General features: G+C 43.7%; 1 protein-coding gene across 1 annotated transcript in view; it reads right to left on the bottom strand.

The window, feature by feature from the left end:
* Nucleotides 1–22731, bottom strand: part of LOC129823577 (ubiquitin carboxyl-terminal hydrolase 33-like) — a 110015-nt gene that overhangs the window by 14867 nt on the left and 72417 nt on the right. Inside the window, exons 19-22 of the mRNA XM_055882417.1 lie at nucleotides 4936–5105; nucleotides 4225–4306; nucleotides 2497–2605; nucleotides 188–290 (exon numbers count right to left, since the gene is read on the bottom strand). Coding sequence (XP_055738392.1) covers nucleotides 188–290; nucleotides 2497–2605; nucleotides 4225–4306; nucleotides 4936–5105 — 464 coding nt within the window. The remainder of the gene's footprint in view (nucleotides 1–187; nucleotides 291–2496; nucleotides 2606–4224; nucleotides 4307–4935; nucleotides 5106–22731) is intronic.

Raw genomic sequence — 22731 nt, 5'->3', positions numbered from 1 at the left:
CCATTACCCACTCTCTGAACCAACCTCTCACCATTGTCCTTTCCCTTGACGAAGCCCTCCCACTCTCTGAACCAGCCTCTCACCATTGTCCTTTCCCTTGACAAAGCCCTCCCACTCTCTGAACCAGCCACTCACCATTGTCCTTTCCCTTGACGAAGCCCTCCCACTCTTTGAACCAACCACTCACCATTGTCCTTTCCCTTGACGAAGCCCTCCCACTCTCTGAACCACTGCATGCTGATGCAGTAGATGATCAGTGGAGACTCCTCCTCTTGGAACGCCTTGTTCAGCTGAACAGAGGAAGGGAGAGAGGGGATGGGGATGGGGGGAGAGAGGGGATGGGGGGAGAGGGGATGGGGGGAGAGGGGATGGGGGGAGAGAGGGGAGGGGGATGGGGGGGATGAGAGGGGATGGGGGGATGAGAGGGGATGGGGGGATGAGAGGGGATGGGGGGAGAGGGGATGGGGGGAGAGGGGATGGGGGAGAGAGGGGATGGGGGGAGAGAGGGGATGGGGGGAGAGAGGGGATGGGGGGAGAGAGGGGATGGGGGGAGAGAGGGGATGGGGGGAGAGAGGGGATGGGGGGATGAGAGGGGATGGGGGGATGAGAGGGGATGGGGGAGGGAGGGGATGGGGGAGTGGGGGGAGAGAGGGGATGGGGGGAGAGAGGGGATGGGGGGAGAGAGGGGATGGGGGGAGAGAGGGGATGGGGGGGAGAGAGGGGATGGGGGAGAGAGAGGGGATGGGGGAGAGAGGGGATGGGGGAGAGAGAGGGGATGGGGAGAGAGAGGGGATGGGGAGAGAGAGGGGATGGGGGGAGAGAGGGGATGGGGGGAGAGAGGGGATGGGGGGAGAGAGGGGATGGGGGGAGAGAGGGGATGGGGGGGAGAAGAGCGAGGGAAGGGGAGAGGACAGGAAGAAAGAGAGTTGAGAGAGAAAGATTATAATTTCAATTAATTGAGAACATTAAAACAGGCGCGTTAGTGCTGGGGTGGAAAAAAAAGCCAATACACATCTACTAGCTCTCTGTTAAAACTTGTTTGGGATAGGGGGCAGCATTTTCACTTCTGGATGAATAGCGTGCCCAGAGTGAACTGCCTCCTACTCTGTCCCAGATGCTAATATATGCATATTATTATTACTATTGGATAGAAAACACTCTGAAGTTTCTAAAACGGTTTGAATGATGTCTGTGAGTATAACAGAACTCATATGGCAGGCAAAAACCTGAGAATAAATCCAAACAGGAAGTGGGAAATCTGAGGTTTGTAGTTTTTGAAACTCAGCCCCTATCGAATACACAGTGGGATATGGGTTATGTTGCACTTCCTAAGGCTTCCACTAGATGTCAACCGTCTTTAGAACGTGGTTTCAGGCTTCTCATGTGAAGGGAGGCCGGATGAGAGATGTTTGACTAAGGGGTCTGCCTACAGCCTCGTTCTCAGTCACGCGCTTTCAGTTGAGAGGTATCTCTCGTTCCAGTGCAATTCTACAGACAATGTAATTCTCCGGTTGGAACAGTATTGAACTTTTATGATAAAAACATCCTAAAGATTGATTCTATACTTAGTTTGACAAGTTTCTTCGACCTGTAATATAACTTTTTGAACGTTTCGTCCGAATGGACCAGATCGCGCTTTTGGATTGTTTACCAAACACCCTAACAAAAGAAGCTATTGGACATAAATTGACATAAATGATGGACATTATCGAACAAAACAAGCATTCATTGTGGGAGTACATTCTGATGAAGATCATCAAAGGTAAGTGAATATTTCTAATGCTATTTATGAATAATGTTGACTACCCAACATGGCAGATATTTCTCTGGCTGGTTTGGGCTCTGAGCGCCGTTCTCAGATTATGCTTTTTACGTAAAGTTTTTTTTTTTTTTATCTGACACAGCGGTTGCATTAAGGAGAAGTGTATCTAAAGTTTCATGTATAATAGCTGTATTTTCATCAACATTTATTATGAGTATTTCTGTGAATTCATGTGGCTCTCTGCAATATCACTGCATGTTTTGGAACTACTGAACGTAACACACCAATGTAAAATAAGATTTTTGGATATAAATATGAACTTTACCGAACAAAACATACATGTATTGTGTAACATGAAGTCCTATGAGTGTCATCTGATGAAAATCATCAAAGGTTAGTGATTCATTTTATCTCTATTTGTGCTTTTTGTGACTCTTGTCTTTGGCGGGAAAAATGCCTGGGTTTATCTGTGACTTGGTGGTGACCAAACATAATCGTTTGTGGAGCTTTCGCTGTAAAGCATTTTTGATATCAGACACTGTGGCTGGATTAACGAGAATTTTATCTTTAAAATGGTGCCTTATACTTGTATGTTTGAGAAATTTGATTTATGAGATTTCTGTTGTTTTGTATTTAGCGCCCTGCAATTTTATTGGCTGTTGGCGAGGGGTTCCGGCGGAGCCTAGACAGGTTAACTCCAGTGCATGGAGGAAAGGAGCCGCGAAAGGTCTTACCCGGACAAACATGTCCAGCTCTGTCCTGCGTCTCTTTTCCAGCTTCTCAATCTCTGTCTGACAAGTGTGACAAACATACAGGTGGTTGACTGCAGGCCCGCCTCCGTACCTAGACAACAAACCAATCACAGCTTAGTAACACACCTTGACCAGACTAATCACAGCTCAGTAACACACCTTGACCAGACTAATCACAGTTTAGTAACACACCTTGACCAGACTAATCACAGCTTAGTAACACACCTTGACCAGACTAATCACAGCTTAGTAACACACCTTGACCAGACTAATCACAGCTCAGTAACAGAACTTGACTAGACTAATCACAGCTTAGCAACACACCTTGACCAGACTAATCACAGTTTAGTAACACACCTTGACCAGACTAATCACAGCTCAGTAACAGAACTTGACCAGACTAATCACAGTTTAGTAACACATCTTGACCAGACTAATCACAGCTCAGTAACAGAACTTGACCAGACTAATCACAGCTTAGTAACACACCTTGACCAGACTAATCACAGCTTAGTAACACACCTTGACCAGACTAATCACAGTTTAGTAACACACCTTGACCAGACTAATCACAGCTTAGTAACACACCTTGACCAGACTAATCACAGCTTAGTAACACACCTTGACCAGACTAATCACAGCTCAGTAACAGAACTTGACCAGACTAATCACAGCTTAGTAACACACCTTGACCAGACTAATCACAGTTTAGTAACACACCTTGACCAGACTAATCACAGCTCAGTAACAGAACTTGACCAGACTAATCACAGTTTAGTAACACATCTTGACCAGACTAATCACAGCTCAGTAACAGAACTTGACCAGACTAATCACAGCTTAGTAACACACCTTGACCAGACTAATCACAGCTTAGTAACACACCTTGACCAGACTAATCACAGCTTAGTAACACACCTTGACCAGACTAATCACAGCTCAGTAACAGAACTTGACCAGACTAATCACAGCTTAGTAACACACCTTGACCAGACCAATCACAGCTTAGTAACACACCTTGACCAGACTAATCACAGCTTAGTAACACACCTTGACCAGACTAATCACAGTTTAGTAACACACCTTGACCAGACTAATCACAGCTCAGTAACAGAACTTGACCAGACTAATCACAGCTCAGTAACAGAACTTGACCAGACCATTCACAGATTAGTAACACACTGTGACAGACCAATCACAGCTTAGTAACACACATTGACAGACCAATCACAACTTAGTAACACCTTGACAGACCAATCAGAGCTTAGCAACACACCTTGACAGACCAATCAGAGCTTAGCAACACACCTTGGCAGACCAATCACAGCTTAGTAACACCTTGACCAGGGACCACAGTCCTTGAAACACAGCTCAGTGAATAAACCTCTCAGAACCAGTAAGCATTCCAGTTAGCCGCATCGTCCTCCGACAGTTGGGTGTCCTGCGATGCCAGCAGACGGCCGTGGTGCTATCTGACGCAAGACAACGCTCCTAGCCGTAAAAATACACCTTTATAAACCATGACTTTATCAACTATGGGTACGGTTACACTGACACAATAATGTGATTATTTGTGAATGACTCTGATTAATAGGGTTCGATTAAAACATTGAATGCAAGAAAAATAATTTCCCTAACAATCCGGTTTTAATAGTCCTCCATGTAAACGTCCCACTTAATGACGACACCGTGTAGCTGTACGAAGCTGACCTGCTGTAGAGGTGGTCCCACGCGTTCTGAGGCAGCATCACGACCAGATCATCCATGAACGCTGCCTTGGCAGGTGGCACGCCTGATGACACAGCATTTAAAAAAGATCCTCGTCACAAGTCATTATGGGTAATGGGTACCACTAACATTAACCTCACCCAATATCTCTGTAAACATGGATTCATTTTGTCTCCCCCCCCCCCCCTCCCCCACCACCAGTTGCTTTGACAGTTGAGCGATTGACTGACTGACTGGCTGGCTGGCTGGCAGACTGGCTGGCTGGCAAACTGGCTGGCTGGCAAACTGGCTGGCTGGCAAACTGGCTGGCTGGCAAACTGGCTGGCTGGCAAACTGGCTGGCTGGCAAACTGGCTGGCTGGCTGGCTGGCAGACTGGCTGGCAGACTGGCTGGCAGACTGGCTGGCAGACTGGCTGGCAGACTGGCTGGCAGACTGGCTGGCAGACTGGCTGGCAGACTGGCTGGCAGACTGGCTGGCAGACTGGCTGGCTGGCAGACTGGCTGGCAGACTGGCTGGCAGACTGGCTGGCAGACTGGCTGGCAGACTGGCTGGCTGGCAGACTGGCTGGCAGACTGGCTGGCAGACTGGCTGGCAGACTGGCTGACTGATTCAGATAGAGAGAAAGATATATAAATGTCTGATAGAGACAGTCATGGATAGGTGGAAAGAGAAAAGTCCAATAGCTCCCGTACCTCCGTGTGAACAGAGGAAGTCGTCATTGGAGATGGGTCCAGGCTCAGCGAAGGTCTTGAACTTGTTGAGCCACTGTCTGGAGACGTAGAACTGTAGCAGGCTGGGCTCCGTCACGCTGAGTAGACCCGTCACCCTCCTCCTCTCCTTCAGCGCCTCCTCGTTGCTCTTCCTGGAGGGACAAAAACAGGACACATTAGTAGCCGTGAGATAAATAAACTAAACGGACGTGGTCTGTACCAGAGCACGGACACTTCCTGTTTACAGAAAACAAGAAAATGATAATCTGCTGAAACTGGCACTTCCTCCAGAGAGAGGGCTCAAATCCTGGCAGATTAGAAATCTGTTGCTGCTGTTGTCTAGAGGAAGGATGTCGCCCCACTGTGTAGGATTAAGTCTTATTTCTGTTGATGTAGTTATAATACCACTCCTAGAGGAGGACTTATAATACCACTCCTAGAGGAGGACTTATAATACCACTCCTAGAGGAGGAGGATGTAGTTATAATACCACTCCTAGAGGAGGAGGATGTAGTTATAATACCACTCCTAGAGGAGGAGGATGTAGTTATAATACCACTCCTAGAGGAGGAGGATGTAGTTATAATACCACTCCTAGAGGAGGAGGATGTAGTTATAATACCACTCCTAGAGGAGGAGGATGTAGTTATAATACCACTCCTAGAGGAGGAGGATGTAGTTATAATACCACTCCTAGAGGAGGAGGATGTAGTTATAATACCACTCCTAGAGGAGGAGGATGTAGTTATAATACCACTCCTAGAGGAGGAGGATGTAGTTATAATACCACTCCTAGAGGAGGAGGATGTAGTTATAATACCACTCCTAGAGGAGGAGGATGTAGTTATAATACCACTCCTAGAGGAGGAGGATGTAGTTATAATACCACTCCTAGAGGAGGAGGATGTAGTTATAATACCACTCCTAGAGGAGGAGGATGTAGTTATAATACCACTCCTAGAGGAGGAGGATGTAGTTATAATACCACTCCTAGAGGAGGAGGATGTAGTTATAATACCACTCCTAGAGGAGGAGGATGTAGTTATAATACCACTCCTAGAGGAGGAGGATGTAGTTATAATACCACTCCTAGAGGAGGAGGATGTAGTTATAATACCACTCCTAGAGGAGGAGGATGTAGTTATAATACCACTCCTAGAGGAGGAGGATGTAGTTATAATACCACTCCTAGAGGAGGAGGATGTAGTTATAATACCACTCCTAGAGGAGGAGGATGTAGTTATAATACCACTCCTAGAGGAGGAGGATGTAGTTATAATACCACTCCTAGAGGAGGAGGATGTAGTTATAATACCACTCCTAGAGGAGGAGGATGTAGTTATAATACCACTCCTAGAGGAGGAGGATGTAGTTATAATACCACTCCTAGAGGAGGAGGATGTAGTTATAATACCACTCCTAGAGGAGGAGGATGTAGTTATAATACCACTCCTAGAGGAGGAGGATGTAGTTATAATACCACTCCTAGAGGAGGAGGGTGTAGTTATAATACCACTCCTAGAGGAGGAGGGTGTAGTTATAATACCACTCCTAGAGGAGGAGGGTGTAGTTATAATACCACTCCTAGAGGAGGAGGGTGTAGTTATAATACCACTCCTAGAGGAGGAGGATGTAGTTATAATACCACTCCTAGAGGAGGAGGATGTAGTTATAATACCACTCCTAGAGGAGGAGGATGTAGTTATAATACCACTCCTAGAGGAGGAGGATGTAGTTATAATACCACTCCTAGAGGAGGAGGATGTAGTTATAATACCACTCCTAGAGGAGGAGGATGTAGTTATAATACCACTCCTAGAGGAGGAGGATGTAGTTATAATACCACTCCTAGAGGAGGAGGATGTAGTTATAATACCACTCCTAGAGGAGGAGGATGTAGTTATAATACCACTCCTAGAGGAGGAGGATGTAGTTATAATACCACTCCTAGAGGAGGAGGATGTAGTTATAATACCACTCCTAGAGGAGGAGGATGTAGTTATAATACCACTCCTAGAGGAGGAGGATGTAGTTATAATACCACTCCTAGAGGAGGAGGATGTAGTTATAATACCACTCCTAGAGGAGGAGGATGTAGTTATAATACCACTCCTAGAGGAGGAGGATGTAGTTATAATACCACTCCTAGAGGAGGAGGATGTAGTTATAATACCACTCCTAGAGGAGGAGGATGTAGTTATAATACCACTCCTAGAGGAGGAGGATGTAGTTATAATACCACTCCTAGAGGAGGAGGATGTAGTTATAATACCACTCCTAGAGGAGGAGGATGTAGTTATAATACCACTCCTAGAGGAGGAGGATGTAGTTATAATACCACTCCTAGAGGAGGAGGATGTAGTTATAATACCACTCCTAGAGGAGGAGGATGTAGTTATAATACCACTCCTAGAGGAGGAGGATGTAGTTATAATACCACTCCTAGAGGAGGAGGATGTAGTTATAATACCACTCCTAGAGGAGGAGGATGTAGTTATAATACCACTCCTAGAGGAGGAGGATGTAGTTATAATACCACTCCTAGAGGAGGAGGATGTAGTTATAATACCACTCCTAGAGGAGGAGGATGTAGTTATAATACCACTCCTAGAGGAGGAGGATGTAGTTATAATACCACTCCTAGAGGAGGAGGATGTAGTTATAATACCACTCCTAGAGGAGGAGGATGTAGTTATAATACCACTCCTAGAGGAGGAGGATGTAGTTATAATACCACTCCTAGAGGAGGAGGATGTAGTTATAATACCACTCCTAGAGGAGGAGGATGTAGTTATAATACCACTCCTAGAGGAGGAGGATGTAGTTATAATACCACTCCTAGAGGAGGAGGATGTAGTTATAATACCACTCCTAGAGGAGGAGGATGTAGTTATAATACCACTCCTAGAGGAGGAGGATGTAGTTATAATACCACTCCTAGAGGAGGAGGATGTAGTTATAATACCACTCCTAGAGGAGGAGGATGTAGTTATAATACCACTCCTAGAGGAGGAGGATGTAGTTATAATACCACTCCTAGAGGAGGAGGATGTAGTTATAATACCACTCCTAGAGGAGGAGGATGTAGTTATAATACCACTCCTAGAGGAGGAGGATGTAGTTATAATACCACTCCTAGAGGAGGAGGATGTAGTTATAATACCACTCCTAGAGGAGGAGGATGTAGTTATAATACCACTCCTAGAGGAGGAGGATGTAGTTATAATACCACTCCTAGAGGAGGAGGATGTAGTTATAATACCACTCCTAGAGGAGGAGGATGTAGTTATAATACCACTCCTAGAGGAGGAGGATGTAGTTATAATACCACTCCTAGAGGAGGAGGATGTAGTTATAATACCACTCCTAGAGGAGGAGGATGTAGTTATAATACCACTCCTAGAGGAGGAGGATGTAGTTATAATACCACTCCTAGAGGAGGAGGATGTAGTTATAATACCACTCCTAGAGGAGGAGGATGTAGTTATAATACCACTCCTAGAGGAGGAGGATGTAGTTATAATACCACTCCTAGAGGAGGAGGATGTAGTTATAATACCACTCCTAGAGGAGGAGGATGTAGTTATAATACCACTCCTAGAGGAGGAGGATGTAGTTATAATACCACTCCTAGAGGAGGAGGATGTAGTTATAATACCACTCCTAGAGGAGGAGGATGTAGTTATAATACCACTCCTAGAGGAGGAGGATGTAGTTATAATACCACTCCTAGAGGAGGAGGATGTAGTTATAATACCACTCCTAGAGGAGGAGGATGTAGTTATAATACCACTCCTAGAGGAGGAGGATGTAGTTATAATACCACTCCTAGAGGAGGAGGATGTAGTTATAATACCACTCCTAGAGGAGGAGGATGTAGTTATAATACCACTCCTAGAGGAGGAGGATGTAGTTATAATACCACTCCTAGAGGAGGAGGATGTAGTTATAATACCACTCCTAGAGGAGGAGGATGTAGTTATAATACCACTCCTAGAGGAGGAGGATGTAGTTATAATACCACTCCTAGAGGAGGAGGATGTAGTTATAATACCACTCCTAGAGGAGGAGGATGTAGTTATAATACCACTCCTAGAGGAGGAGGATGTAGTTATAATACCACTCCTAGAGGAGGAGGATGTAGTTATAATACCACTCCTAGAGGAGGAGGATGTAGTTATAATACCACTCCTAGAGGAGGAGGATGTAGTTATAATACCACTCCTAGAGGAGGAGGATGTAGTTATAATACCACTCCTAGAGGAGGAGGATGTAGTTATAATACCACTCCTAGAGGAGGAGGATGTAGTTATAATACCACTCCTAGAGGAGGAGGATGTAGTTATAATACCACTCCTAGAGGAGGAGGATGTAGTTATAATACCACTCCTAGAGGAGGAGGATGTAGTTATAATACCACTCCTAGAGGAGGAGGATGTAGTTATAATACCACTCCTAGAGGAGGAGGATGTAGTTATAATACCACTCCTAGAGGAGGAGGATGTAGTTATAATACCACTCCTAGAGGAGGAGGATGTAGTTATAATACCACTCCTAGAGGAGGAGGATGTAGTTATAATACCACTCCTAGAGGAGGAGGATGTAGTTATAATACCACTCCTAGAGGAGGAGGATGTAGTTATAATACCACTCCTAGAGGAGGAGGATGTAGTTATAATACCACTCCTAGAGGAGGAGGATGTAGTTATAATACCACTCCTAGAGGAGGAGGATGTAGTTATAATACCACTCCTAGAGGAGGAGGATGTAGTTATAATACCACTCCTAGAGGAGGAGGATGTAGTTATAATACCACTCCTAGAGGAGGAGGATGTAGTTATAATACCACTCCTAGAGGAGGAGGATGTAGTTATAATACCACTCCTAGAGGAGGAGGATGTAGTTATAATACCACTCCTAGAGGAGGAGGATGTAGTTATAATACCACTCCTAGAGGAGGAGGATGTAGTTATAATACCACTCCTAGAGGAGGAGGATGTAGTTATAATACCACTCCTAGAGGAGGAGGATGTAGTTATAATACCACTCCTAGAGGAGGAGGATGTAGTTATAATACCACTCCTAGAGGAGGAGGATGTAGTTATAATACCACTCCTAGAGGAGGAGGATGTAGTTATAATACCACTCCTAGAGGAGGAGGATGTAGTTATAATACCACTCCTAGAGGAGGAGGATGTAGTTATAATACCACTCCTAGAGGAGGAGGATGTAGTTATAATACCACTCCTAGAGGAGGAGGATGTAGTTATAATACCACTCCTAGAGGAGGAGGATGTAGTTATAATACCACTCCTAGAGGAGGAGGATGTAGTTATAATACCACTCCTAGAGGAGGAGGATGTAGTTATAATACCACTCCTAGAGGAGGAGGATGTAGTTATAATACCACTCCTAGAGGAGGAGGATGTAGTTATAATACCACTCCTAGAGGAGGAGGATGTAGTTATAATACCACTCCTAGAGGAGGAGGATGTAGTTATAATACCACTCCTAGAGGAGGAGGATGTAGTTATAATACCACTCCTAGAGGAGGAGGATGTAGTTATAATACCACTCCTAGAGGAGGAGGATGTAGTTATAATACCACTCCTAGAGGAGGAGGATGTAGTTATAATACCACTCCTAGAGGAGGAGGATGTAGTTATAATACCACTCCTAGAGGAGGAGGATGTAGTTATAATACCACTCCTAGAGGAGGAGGATGTAGTTATAATACCACTCCTAGAGGAGGAGGATGTAGTTATAATACCACTCCTAGAGGAGGAGGATGTAGTTATAATACCACTCCTAGAGGAGGAGGATGTAGTTATAATACCACTCCTAGAGGAGGAGGATGTAGTTATAATACCACTCCTAGAGGAGGAGGATGTAGTTATAATACCACTCCTAGAGGAGGAGGATGTAGTTATAATACCACTCCTAGAGGAGGAGGATGTAGTTATAATACCACTCCTAGAGGAGGAGGATGTAGTTATAATACCACTCCTAGAGGAGGAGGATGTAGTTATAATACCACTCCTAGAGGAGGAGGATGTAGTTATAATACCACTCCTAGAGGAGGAGGATGTAGTTATAATACCACTCCTAGAGGAGGAGGATGTAGTTATAATACCACTCCTAGAGGAGGAGGATGTAGTTATAATACCACTCCTAGAGGAGGAGGATGTAGTTATAATACCACTCCTAGAGGAGGAGGATGTAGTTATAATACCACTCCTAGAGGAGGAGGATGTAGTTATAATACCACTCCTAGAGGAGGAGGATGTAGTTATAATACCACTCCTAGAGGAGGAGGATGTAGTTATAATACCACTCCTAGAGGAGGAGGATGTAGTTATAATACCACTCCTAGAGGAGGAGGATGTAGTTATAATACCACTCCTAGAGGAGGAGGATGTAGTTATAATACCACTCCTAGAGGAGGAGGATGTAGTTATAATACCACTCCTAGAGGAGGAGGATGTAGTTATAATACCACTCCTAGAGGAGGAGGATGTAGTTATAATACCACTCCTAGAGGAGGAGGATGTAGTTATAATACCACTCCTAGAGGAGGAGGATGTAGTTATAATACCACTCCTAGAGGAGGAGGATGTAGTTATAATACCACTCCTAGAGGAGGAGGATGTAGTTATAATACCACTCCTAGAGGAGGAGGATGTAGTTATAATACCACTCCTAGAGGAGGAGGATGTAGTTATAATACCACTCCTAGAGGAGGAGGATGTAGTTATAATACCACTCCTAGAGGAGGAGGATGTAGTTATAATACCACTCCTAGAGGAGGAGGATGTAGTTATAATACCACTCCTAGAGGAGGAGGATGTAGTTATAATACCACTCCTAGAGGAGGAGGATGTAGTTATAATACCACTCCTAGAGGAGGAGGATGTAGTTATAATACCACTCCTAGAGGAGGAGGATGTAGTTATAATACCACTCCTAGAGGAGGAGGATGTAGTTATAATACCACTCCTAGAGGAGGAGGATGTAGTTATAATACCACTCCTAGAGGAGGAGGATGTAGTTATAATACCACTCCTAGAGGAGGAGGATGTAGTTATAATACCACTCCTAGAGGAGGAGGATGTAGTTATAATACCACTCCTAGAGGAGGAGGATGTAGTTATAATACCACTCCTAGAGGAGGAGGATGTAGTTATAATACCACTCCTAGAGGAGGAGGATGTAGTTATAATACCACTCCTAGAGGAGGAGGATGTAGTTATAATACCACTCCTAGAGGAGGAGGATGTAGTTATAATACCACTCCTAGAGGAGGAGGATGTAGTTATAATACCACTCCTAGAGGAGGAGGATGTAGTTATAATACCACTCCTAGAGGAGGAGGATGTAGTTATAATACCACTCCTAGAGGAGGAGGATGTAGTTATAATACCACTCCTAGAGGAGGAGGATGTAGTTATAATACCACTCCTAGAGGAGGAGGATGTAGTTATAATACCACTCCTAGAGGAGGAGGATGTAGTTATAATACCACTCCTAGAGGAGGAGGATGTAGTTATAATACCACTCCTAGAGGAGGAGGATGTAGTTATAATACCACTCCTAGAGGAGGAGGATGTAGTTATAATACCACTCCTAGAGGAGGAGGATGTAGTTATAATACCACTCCTAGAGGAGGAGGATGTAGTTATAATACCACTCCTAGAGGAGGAGGATGTAGTTATAATACCACTCCTAGAGGAGGAGGATGTAGTTATAATACCACTCCTAGAGGAGGAGGATGTAGTTATAATACCACTCCTAGAGGAGGAGGATGTAGTTATAATACCACTCCTAGAGGAGGAGGATGTAGTTATAATACCACTCCTAGAGGAGGAGGATGTAGTTATAATACCACTCCTAGAGGAGGAGGATGTAGTTATAATACCACTCCTAGAGGAGGAGGATGTAGTTATAATACCACTCCTAGAGGAGGAGGATGTAGTTATAATACCACTCCTAGAGGAGGAGGATGTAGTTATAATACCACTCCTAGAGGAGGAGGATGTAGTTATAATACCACTCCTAGAGGAGGAGGATGTAGTTATAATACCACTCCTAGAGGAGGAGGATGTAGTTATAATACCACTCCTAGAGGAGGAGGATGTAGTTATAATACCACTCCTAGAGGAGGAGGATGTAGTTATAATACCACTCCTAGAGGAGGAGGATGTAGTTATAATACCACTCCTAGAGGAGGAGGATGTAGTTATAATACCACTCCTAGAGGAGGAGGATGTAGTTATAATACCACTCCTAGAGGAGGAGGATGTAGTTATAATACCACTCCTAGAGGAGGAGGATGTAGTTATAATACCACTCCTAGAGGAGGAGGATGTAGTTATAATACCACTCCTAGAGGAGGAGGATGTAGTTATAATACCACTCCTAGAGGAGGAGGATGTAGTTATAATACCACTCCTAGAGGAGGAGGATGTAGTTATAATACCACTCCTAGAGGAGGAGGATGTAGTTATAATACCACTCCTAGAGGAGGAGGATGTAGTTATAATACCACTCCTAGAGGAGGAGGATGTAGTTATAATACCACTCCTAGAGGAGGAGGATGTAGTTATAATACCACTCCTAGAGGAGGAGGATGTAGTTATAATACCACTCCTAGAGGAGGAGGATGTAGTTATAATACCACTCCTAGAGGAGGAGGATGTAGTTATAATACCACTCCTAGAGGAGGAGGATGTAGTTATAATACCACTCCTAGAGGAGGAGGATGTAGTTATAATACCACTCCTAGAGGAGGAGGATGTAGTTATAATACCACTCCTAGAGGAGGAGGATGTAGTTATAATACCACTCCTAGAGGAGGAGGATGTAGTTATAATACCACTCCTAGAGGAGGAGGATGTAGTTATAATACCACTCCTAGAGGAGGAGGATGTAGTTATAATACCACTCCTAGAGGAGGAGGATGTAGTTATAATACCACTCCTAGAGGAGGAGGATGTAGTTATAATACCACTCCTAGAGGAGGAGGATGTAGTTATAATACCACTCCTAGAGGAGGAGGATGTAGTTATAATACCACTCCTAGAGGAGGAGGATGTAGTTATAATACCACTCCTAGAGGAGGAGGATGTAGTTATAATACCACTCCTAGAGGAGGAGGATGTAGTTATAATACCACTCCTAGAGGAGGAGGATGTAGTTATAATACCACTCCTAGAGGAGGAGGATGTAGTTATAATACCACTCCTAGAGGAGGAGGATGTAGTTATAATACCACTCCTAGAGGAGGAGGATGTAGTTATAATACCACTCCTAGAGGAGGAGGATGTAGTTATAATACCACTCCTAGAGGAGGAGGATGTAGTTATAATACCACTCCTAGAGGAGGAGGATGTAGTTATAATACCACTCCTAGAGGAGGAGGATGTAGTTATAATACCACTCCTAGAGGAGGAGGATGTAGTTATAATACCACTCCTAGAGGAGGAGGATGTAGTTATAATACCACTCCTAGAGGAGGAGGATGTAGTTATAATACCACTCCTAGAGGAGGAGGATGTAGTTATAATACCACTCCTAGAGGAGGAGGATGTAGTTATAATACCACTCCTAGAGGAGGAGGATGTAGTTATAATACCACTCCTAGAGGAGGAGGATGTAGTTATAATACCACTCCTAGAGGAGGAGGATGTAGTTATAATACCACTCCTAGAGGAGGAGGATGTAGTTATAATACCACTCCTAGAGGAGGAGGATGTAGTTATAATACCACTCCTAGAGGAGGAGGATGTAGTTATAATACCACTCCTAGAGGAGGAGGATGTAGTTATAATACCACTCCTAGAGGAGGAGGATGTAGTTATAATACCACTCCTAGAGGAGGAGGATGTAGTTATAATACCACTCCTAGAGGAGGAGGATGTAGTTATAATACCACTCCTAGAGGAGGAGGATGTAGTTATAATACCACTCCTAGAGGAGGAGGATGTAGTTATAATACCACTCCTAGAGGAGGAGGATGTAGTTATAATACCACTCCTAGAGGAGGAGGATGTAGTTATAATACCACTCCTAGAGGAGGAGGATGTAGTTATAATACCACTCCTAGAGGAGGAGGATGTAGTTATAATACCACTCCTAGAGGAGGAGGATGTAGTTATAATACCACTCCTAGAGGAGGAGGATGTAGTTATAATACCACTCCTAGAGGAGGAGGATGTAGTTATAATACCACTCCTAGAGGAGGAGGATGTAGTTATAATACCACTCCTAGAGGAGGAGGATGTAGTTATAATACCACTCCTAGAGGAGGAGGATGTAGTTATAATACCACTCCTAGAGGAGGAGGATGTAGTTATAATACCACTCCTAGAGGAGGAGGATGTAGTTATAATACCACTCCTAGAGGAGGAGGATGTAGTTATAATACCACTCCTAGAGGAGGAGGATGTAGTTATAATACCACTCCTAGAGGAGGAGGATGTAGTTATAATACCACTCCTAGAGGAGGAGGATGTAGTTATAATACCACTCCTAGAGGAGGAGGATGTAGTTATAATACCACTCCTAGAGGAGGAGGATGTAGTTATAATACCACTCCTAGAGGAGGAGGATGTAGTTATAATACCACTCCTAGAGGAGGAGGATGTAGTTATAATACCACTCCTAGAGGAGGAGGATGTAGTTATAATACCACTCCTAGAGGAGGAGGATGTAGTTATAATACCACTCCTAGAGGAGGAGGATGTAGTTATAATACCACTCCTAGAGGAGGAGGATGTAGTTATAATACCACTCCTAGAGGAGGAGGATGTAGTTATAATACCACTCCTAGAGGAGGAGGATGTAGTTATAATACCACTCCTAGAGGAGGAGGATGTAGTTATAATACCACTCCTAGAGGAGGAGGATGTAGTTATAATACCACTCCTAGAGGAGGAGGATGTAGTTATAATACCACTCCTAGAGGAGGAGGATGTAGTTATAATACCACTCCTAGAGGAGGAGGATGTAGTTATAATACCACTCCTAGAGGAGGAGGATGTAGTTATAATACCACTCCTAGAGGAGGAGGATGTAGTTATAATACCACTCCTAGAGGAGGAGGATGTAGTTATAATACCACTCCTAGAGGAGGAGGATGTAGTTATAATACCACTCCTAGAGGAGGAGGATGTAGTTATAATACCACTCCTAGAGGAGGAGGATGTAGTTATAATACCACTCCTAGAGGAGGAGGATGTAGTTATAATACCACTCCTAGAGGAGGAGGATGTAGTTATAATACCACTCCTAGAGGAGGAGGATGTAGTTATAATACCACTCCTAGAGGAGGAGGATGTAGTTATAATACCACTCCTAGAGGAGGAGGATGTAGTTATAATACCACTCCTAGAGGAGGAGGATGTAGTTATAATACCACTCCTAGAGGAGGAGGATGTAGTTATAATACCACTCCTAGAGGAGGAGGATGTAGTTATAATACCACTCCTAGAGGAGGAGGATGTAGTTATAATACCACTCCTAGAGGAGGAGGATGTAGTTATAATACCACTCCTAGAGGAGGAGGATGTAGTTATAATACCACTCCTAGAGGAGGAGGATGTAGTTATAATACCACTCCTAGAGGAGGAGGATGTAGTTATAATACCACTCCTAGAGGAGGAGGATGTAGTTATAATACCACTCCTAGAGGAGGAGGATGTAGTTATAATACCACTCCTAGAGGAGGAGGATGTAGTTATAATACCACTCCTAGAGGAGGAGGATGTAGTTATAATACCACTCCTAGAGGAGGAGGATGTAGTTATAATACCACTCCTAGAGGAGGAGGATGTAGTTATAATACCACTCCTAGAGGAGGAGGATGTAGTTATAATACCACTCCTAGAGGAGGAGGATGTAGTTATAATACCACTCCTAGAGGAGGAGGATGTAGTTATAATACCACTCCTAGAGGAGGAGGATGTAGTTATAATACCACTCCTAGAGGAGGAGGATGTAGTTATAATACCACTCCTAGAGGAGGAGGATGTAGTTATAATACCACTCCTAGAGGAGGAGGATGTAGTTATAATACCACTCCTAGAGGAGGAGGATGTAGTTATAATACCACTCCTAGAGGAGGAGGATGTAGTTATAATACCACTCCTAGAGGAGGAGGATGTAGTTATAATACCACTCCTAGAGGAGGAGGATGTAGTTATAATACCACTCCTAGAGGAGGAGGATGTAGTTATAATACCACTCCTAGAGGAGGAGGATGTAGTTATAATACCACTCCTAGAGGAGGAGGATGTAGTTATAATACCACTCCTAGAGGAGGAGGATGTAGTTATAATACCACTCCTAGAGGAGGAGGATGTAGTTATAATACCACTCCTAGAGGAGGAGGATGTAGTTATAATACCACTCCTAGAGGAGGAGGATGTAGTTATAATACCACTCCTAGAGGAGGAGGATGTAGTTATAATACCACTCCTAGAGGAGGAGGATGTAGTTATAATACCACTCCTAGAGGAGGAGGATGTAGTTATAATACCACTCCTAGAGGAGGAGGATGTAGTTATAATACCACTCCTAGAGGAGGAGGATGTAGTTATAATACCACTCCTAGAGGAGGAGGATGTAGTTATAATACCACTCCTAGAGGAGGAGGATGTAGTTATAATACCACTCCTAGAGGAGGAGGATGTAGTTATAATACCACTCCTAGAGGAGGAGGATGTAGTTATAATACCACTCCTAGAGGAGGAGGATGTAGTTATAATACCACTCCTAGAGGAGGAGGATGTAGTTATAATACCACTCCTAGAGGAGGAGGATGTAGTTATAATACCACTCCTAGAGGAGGAGGATGTAGTTATAATACCACTCCTAGAGGAGGAGGATGTAGTTATAATACCACTCCTAGAGGAGGAGGATGTAGTTATAATACCACTCCTAGAGGAGGAGGATGTAGTTATAATACCACTCCTAGAGGAGGAGGATGTAGTTATAATACCACTCCTAGAGGAGGAGGATGTAGTTATAATACCACTCCTAGAGGAGGAGGATGTAGTTATAATACCACTCCTAGAGGAGGAGGATGTAGTTATAATACCACTCCTAGAGGAGGAGGATGTAGTTATAATACCACTCCTAGAGGAGGAGGATGTAGTTATAATACCACTCCTAGAGGAGGAGGATGTAGTTATAATACCACTCCTAGAGGAGGAGGATGTAGTTATAATACCACTCCTAGAGGAGGAGGATGTAGTTATAATACCACTCCTAGAGGAGGAGGATGTAGTTATAATACCACTCCTAGAGGAGGAGGATGTAGTTATAATACCACTCCTAGAGGAGGAGGATGTAGTTATAATACCACTCCTAGAGGAGGAGGATGTAGTTATAATACCACTCCTAGAGGAGGAGGATGTAGTTATAATACCACTCCTAGAGGAGGAGGATGTAGTTATAATACCACTCCTAGAGGAGGAGGATGTAGTTATAATACCACTCCTAGAGGAGGAGGATGTAGTTATAATACCACTCCTAGAGGAGGAGGATGTAGTTATAATACCACTCCTAGAGGAGGAGGATGTAGTTATAATACCACTCCTAGAGGAGGAGGATGTAGTTATAATACCACTCCTAGAGGAGGAGGATGTAGTTATAATACCACTCCTAGAGGAGGAGGATGTAGTTATAATACCACTCCTAGAGGAGGAGGATGTAGTTATAATACCACTCCTAGAGGAGGAGGATGTAGTTATAATACCACTCCTAGAGGAGGAGGATGTAGTTATAATACCACTCCTAGAGGAGGAGGATGTAGTTATAATACCACTCCTAGAGGAGGAGGATGTAGTTATAATACCACTCCTAGAGGAGGAGGATGTAGTTATAATACCACTCCTAGAGGAGGAGGATGTAGTTATAATACCACTCCTAGAGGAGGAGGATGTAGTTATAATACCACTCCTAGAGGAGGAGGATGTAGTTATAATACCACTCCTAGAGGAGGAGGATGTAGTTATAATACCACTCCTAGAGGAGGAGGATGTAGTTATAATACCACTCCTAGAGGAGGAGGATGTAGTTATAATACCACTCCTAGAGGAGGAGGATGTAGTTATAATACCACTCCTAGAGGAGGAGGATGTAGTTATAATACCACTCCTAGAGGAGGAGGATGTAGTTATAATACCACTCCTAGAGGAGGAGGATGTAGTTATAATACCACTCCTAGAGGAGGAGGATGTAGTTATAATACCACTCCTAGAGGAGGAGGATGTAGTTATAATACCACTCCTAGAGGAGGAGGATGTAGTTATAATACCACTCCTAGAGGAGGAGGATGTAGTTATAATACCACTCCTAGAGGAGGAGGATGTAGTTATAATACCACTCCTAGAGGAGGAGGATGTAGTTATAATACCACTCCTAGAGGAGGAGGATGTAGTTATAATACCACTCCTAGAGGAGGAGGATGTAGTTATAATACCACTCCTAGAGGAGGAGGATGTAGTTATAATACCACTCCTAGAGGAGGAGGATGTAGTTATAATACCACTCCTAGAGGAGGAGGATGTAGTTATAATACCACTCCTAGAGGAGGAGGATGTAGTTATAATACCACTCCTAGAGGAGGAGGATGTAGTTATAATACCACTCCTAGAGGAGGAGGATGTAGTTATAATACCACTCCTAGAGGAGGAGGATGTAGTTATAATACCACTCCTAGAGGAGGAGGATGTAGTTATAATACCACTCCTAGAGGAGGAGGATGTAGTTATAATACCACTCCTAGAGGAGGAGGATGTAGTTATAATACCACTCCTAGAGGAGGAGGATGTAGTTATAATACCACTCCTAGAGGAGGAGGATGTAGTTATAATACCACTCCTAGAGGAGGAGGATGTAGTTATAATACCACTCCTAGAGGAGGAGGATGTAGTTATAATACCACTCCTAGAGGAGGAGGATGTAGTTATAATACCACTCCTAGAGGAGGAGGATGTAGTTATAATACCACTCCTAGAGGAGGAGGATGTAGTTATAATACCACTCCTAGAGGAGGAGGATGTAGTTATAATACCACTCCTAGAGGAGGAGGATGTAGTTATAATACCACTCCTAGAGGAGGAGGATGTAGTTATAATACCACTCCTAGAGGAGGAGGATGTAGTTATAATACCACTCCTAGAGGAGGAGGATGTAGTTATAATACCACTCCTAGAGGAGGAGGATGTAGTTATAATACCACTCCTAGAGGAGGAGGATGTAGTTATAATACCACTCCTAGAGGAGGAGGATGTAGTTATAATACCACTCCTAGAGGAGGAGGATGTAGTTATAATACCACTCCTAGAGGAGGAGGATGTAGTTATAATACCACTCCTAGAGGAGGAGGATGTAGTTATAATACCACTCCTAGAGGAGGAGGATGTAGTTATAATACCACTCCTAGAGGAGGAGGATGTAGTTATAATACCACTCCTAGAGGAGGAGGATGTAGTTATAATACCACTCCTAGAGGAGGAGGATGTAGTTATAATACCACTCCTAGAGGAGGAGGATGTAGTTATAATACCACTCCTAGAGGATGTAGTTATAATACCACTCCTAGAGGAGGATGTAGTTATAATACCACTCCTAGAGGAGGAGGATGTAGTTATAATACCACTCCTAGAGGAGGAGGATGTAGTTATAATACCACTCCTAGAGGAGGAGGATGTAGTTATAATACCACTCCTAGAGGAGGAGGATGTAGTTATAATACCACTCCTAGAGGAGGAGGATGTAGTTATAATACCACTCCTAGAGGAGGAGGATGTAGTTATAATACCACTCCTAGAGGAGGAGGATGTAGTTATAATACCACTCCTAGAGGAGGAGGATGTAGTTATAATACCACTCCTAGAGGAGGAGGATGTAGTTATAATACCACTCCTAGAGGAGGAGGATGTAGTTATAATACCACTCCTAGAGGAGGAGGATGTAGTTATAATACCACTCCTAGAGGAGGAGGATGTAGTTATAATACCACTCCTAGAGGAGGAGGATGTAGTTATAATACCACTCCTAGAGGAGGAGGATGTAGTTATAATACCACTCCTAGAGGAGGAGGATGTAGTTATAATACCACTCCTAGAGGAGGAGGATGTAGTTATAATACCACTCCTAGAGGAGGAGGATGTAGTTATAATACCACTCCTAGAGGAGGAGGATGTAGTTATAATACCACTCCTAGAGGAGGAGGATGTAGTTATAATACCACTCCTAGAGGAGGAGGATGTAGTTATAATACCACTCCTAGAGGAGGAGGATGTAGTTATAATACCACTCCTAGAGGAGGAGGATGTAGTTATAATACCACTCCTAGAGGAGGAGGATGTAGTTATAATACCACTCCTAGAGGAGGAGGATGTAGTTATAATACCACTCCTAGAGGAGGAGGATGTAGTTATAATACCACTCCTAGAGGAGGAGGATGTAGTTATAATACCACTCCTAGAGGAGGAGGATGTAGTTATAATACCACTCCTAGAGGAGGAGGATGTAGTTATAATACCACTCCTAGAGGAGGAGGATGTAGTTATAATACCACTCCTAGAGGAGGAGGATGTAGTTATAATACCACTCCTAGAGGAGGAGGATGTAGTTATAATACCACTCCTAGAGGAGGAGGATGTAGTTATAATACCACTCCTAGAGGAGGAGGATGTAGTTATAATACCACTCCTAGAGGAGGAGGATGTAGTTATAATACCACTCCTAGAGGAGGAGGATGTAGTTATAATACCACTCCTAGAGGAGGAGGATGTAGTTATAATACCACTCCTAGAGGAGGAGGATGTAGTTATAATACCACTCCTAGAGGAGGAGGATGTAGTTATAATACCACTCCTAGAGGAGGAGGATGTAGTTATAATACCACTCCTAGAGGAGGAGGATGTAGTTATAATACCACTCCTAGAGGAGGAGGATGTAGTTATAATACCACTCCTAGAGGAGGAGGATGTAGTTATAATACCACTCCTAGAGGAGGAGGATGTAGTTATAATACCACTCCTAGAGGAGGAGGATGTAGTTATAATACCACTCCTAGAGGAGGAGGATGTAGTTATAATACCACTCCTAGAGGAGGAGGATGTAGTTATAATACCACTCCTAGAGGAGGAGGATGTAGTTATAATACCACTCCTAGAGGAGGAGGATGTAGTTATAATACCACTCCTAGAGGAGGAGGATGTAGTTATAATACCACTCCTAGAGGAGGAGGATGTAGTTATAATACCACTCCTAGAGGAGGAGGATGTAGTTATAATACCACTCCTAGAGGAGGAGGATGTAGTTATAATACCACTCCTAGAGGAGGAGGATGTAGTTATAATACCACTCCTAGAGGAGGAGGATGTAGTTATAATACCACTCCTAGAGGAGGAGGATGTAGTTATAATACCACTCCTAGAGGAGGAGGATGTAGTTATAATACCACTCCTAGAGGAGGAGGATGTAGTTATAATACCACTCCTAGAGGAGGAGGATGTAGTTATAATACCACTCCTAGAGGAGGAGGATGTAGTTATAATACCACTCCTAGAGGAGGAGGATGTAGTTATAATACCACTCCTAGAGGAGGAGGATGTAGTTATAATACCACTCCTAGAGGAGGAGGATGTAGTTATAATACCACTCCTAGAGGAGGAGGATGTAGTTATAATACCACTCCTAGAGGAGGAGGATGTAGTTATAATACCACTCCTAGAGGAGGAGGATGTAGTTATAATACCACTC

The sequence above is a fragment of the Salvelinus fontinalis genome, chromosome 26 (assembly GCF_029448725.1).
Source record: "Salvelinus fontinalis isolate EN_2023a chromosome 26, ASM2944872v1, whole genome shotgun sequence".
NCBI classification, from domain to species: Eukaryota; Metazoa; Chordata; class Actinopteri; order Salmoniformes; family Salmonidae; genus Salvelinus; species Salvelinus fontinalis.
The sequence above is the reverse complement of the archived record's forward strand: the minus strand, read 5'-3'. Positions and strand labels throughout refer to the sequence as shown.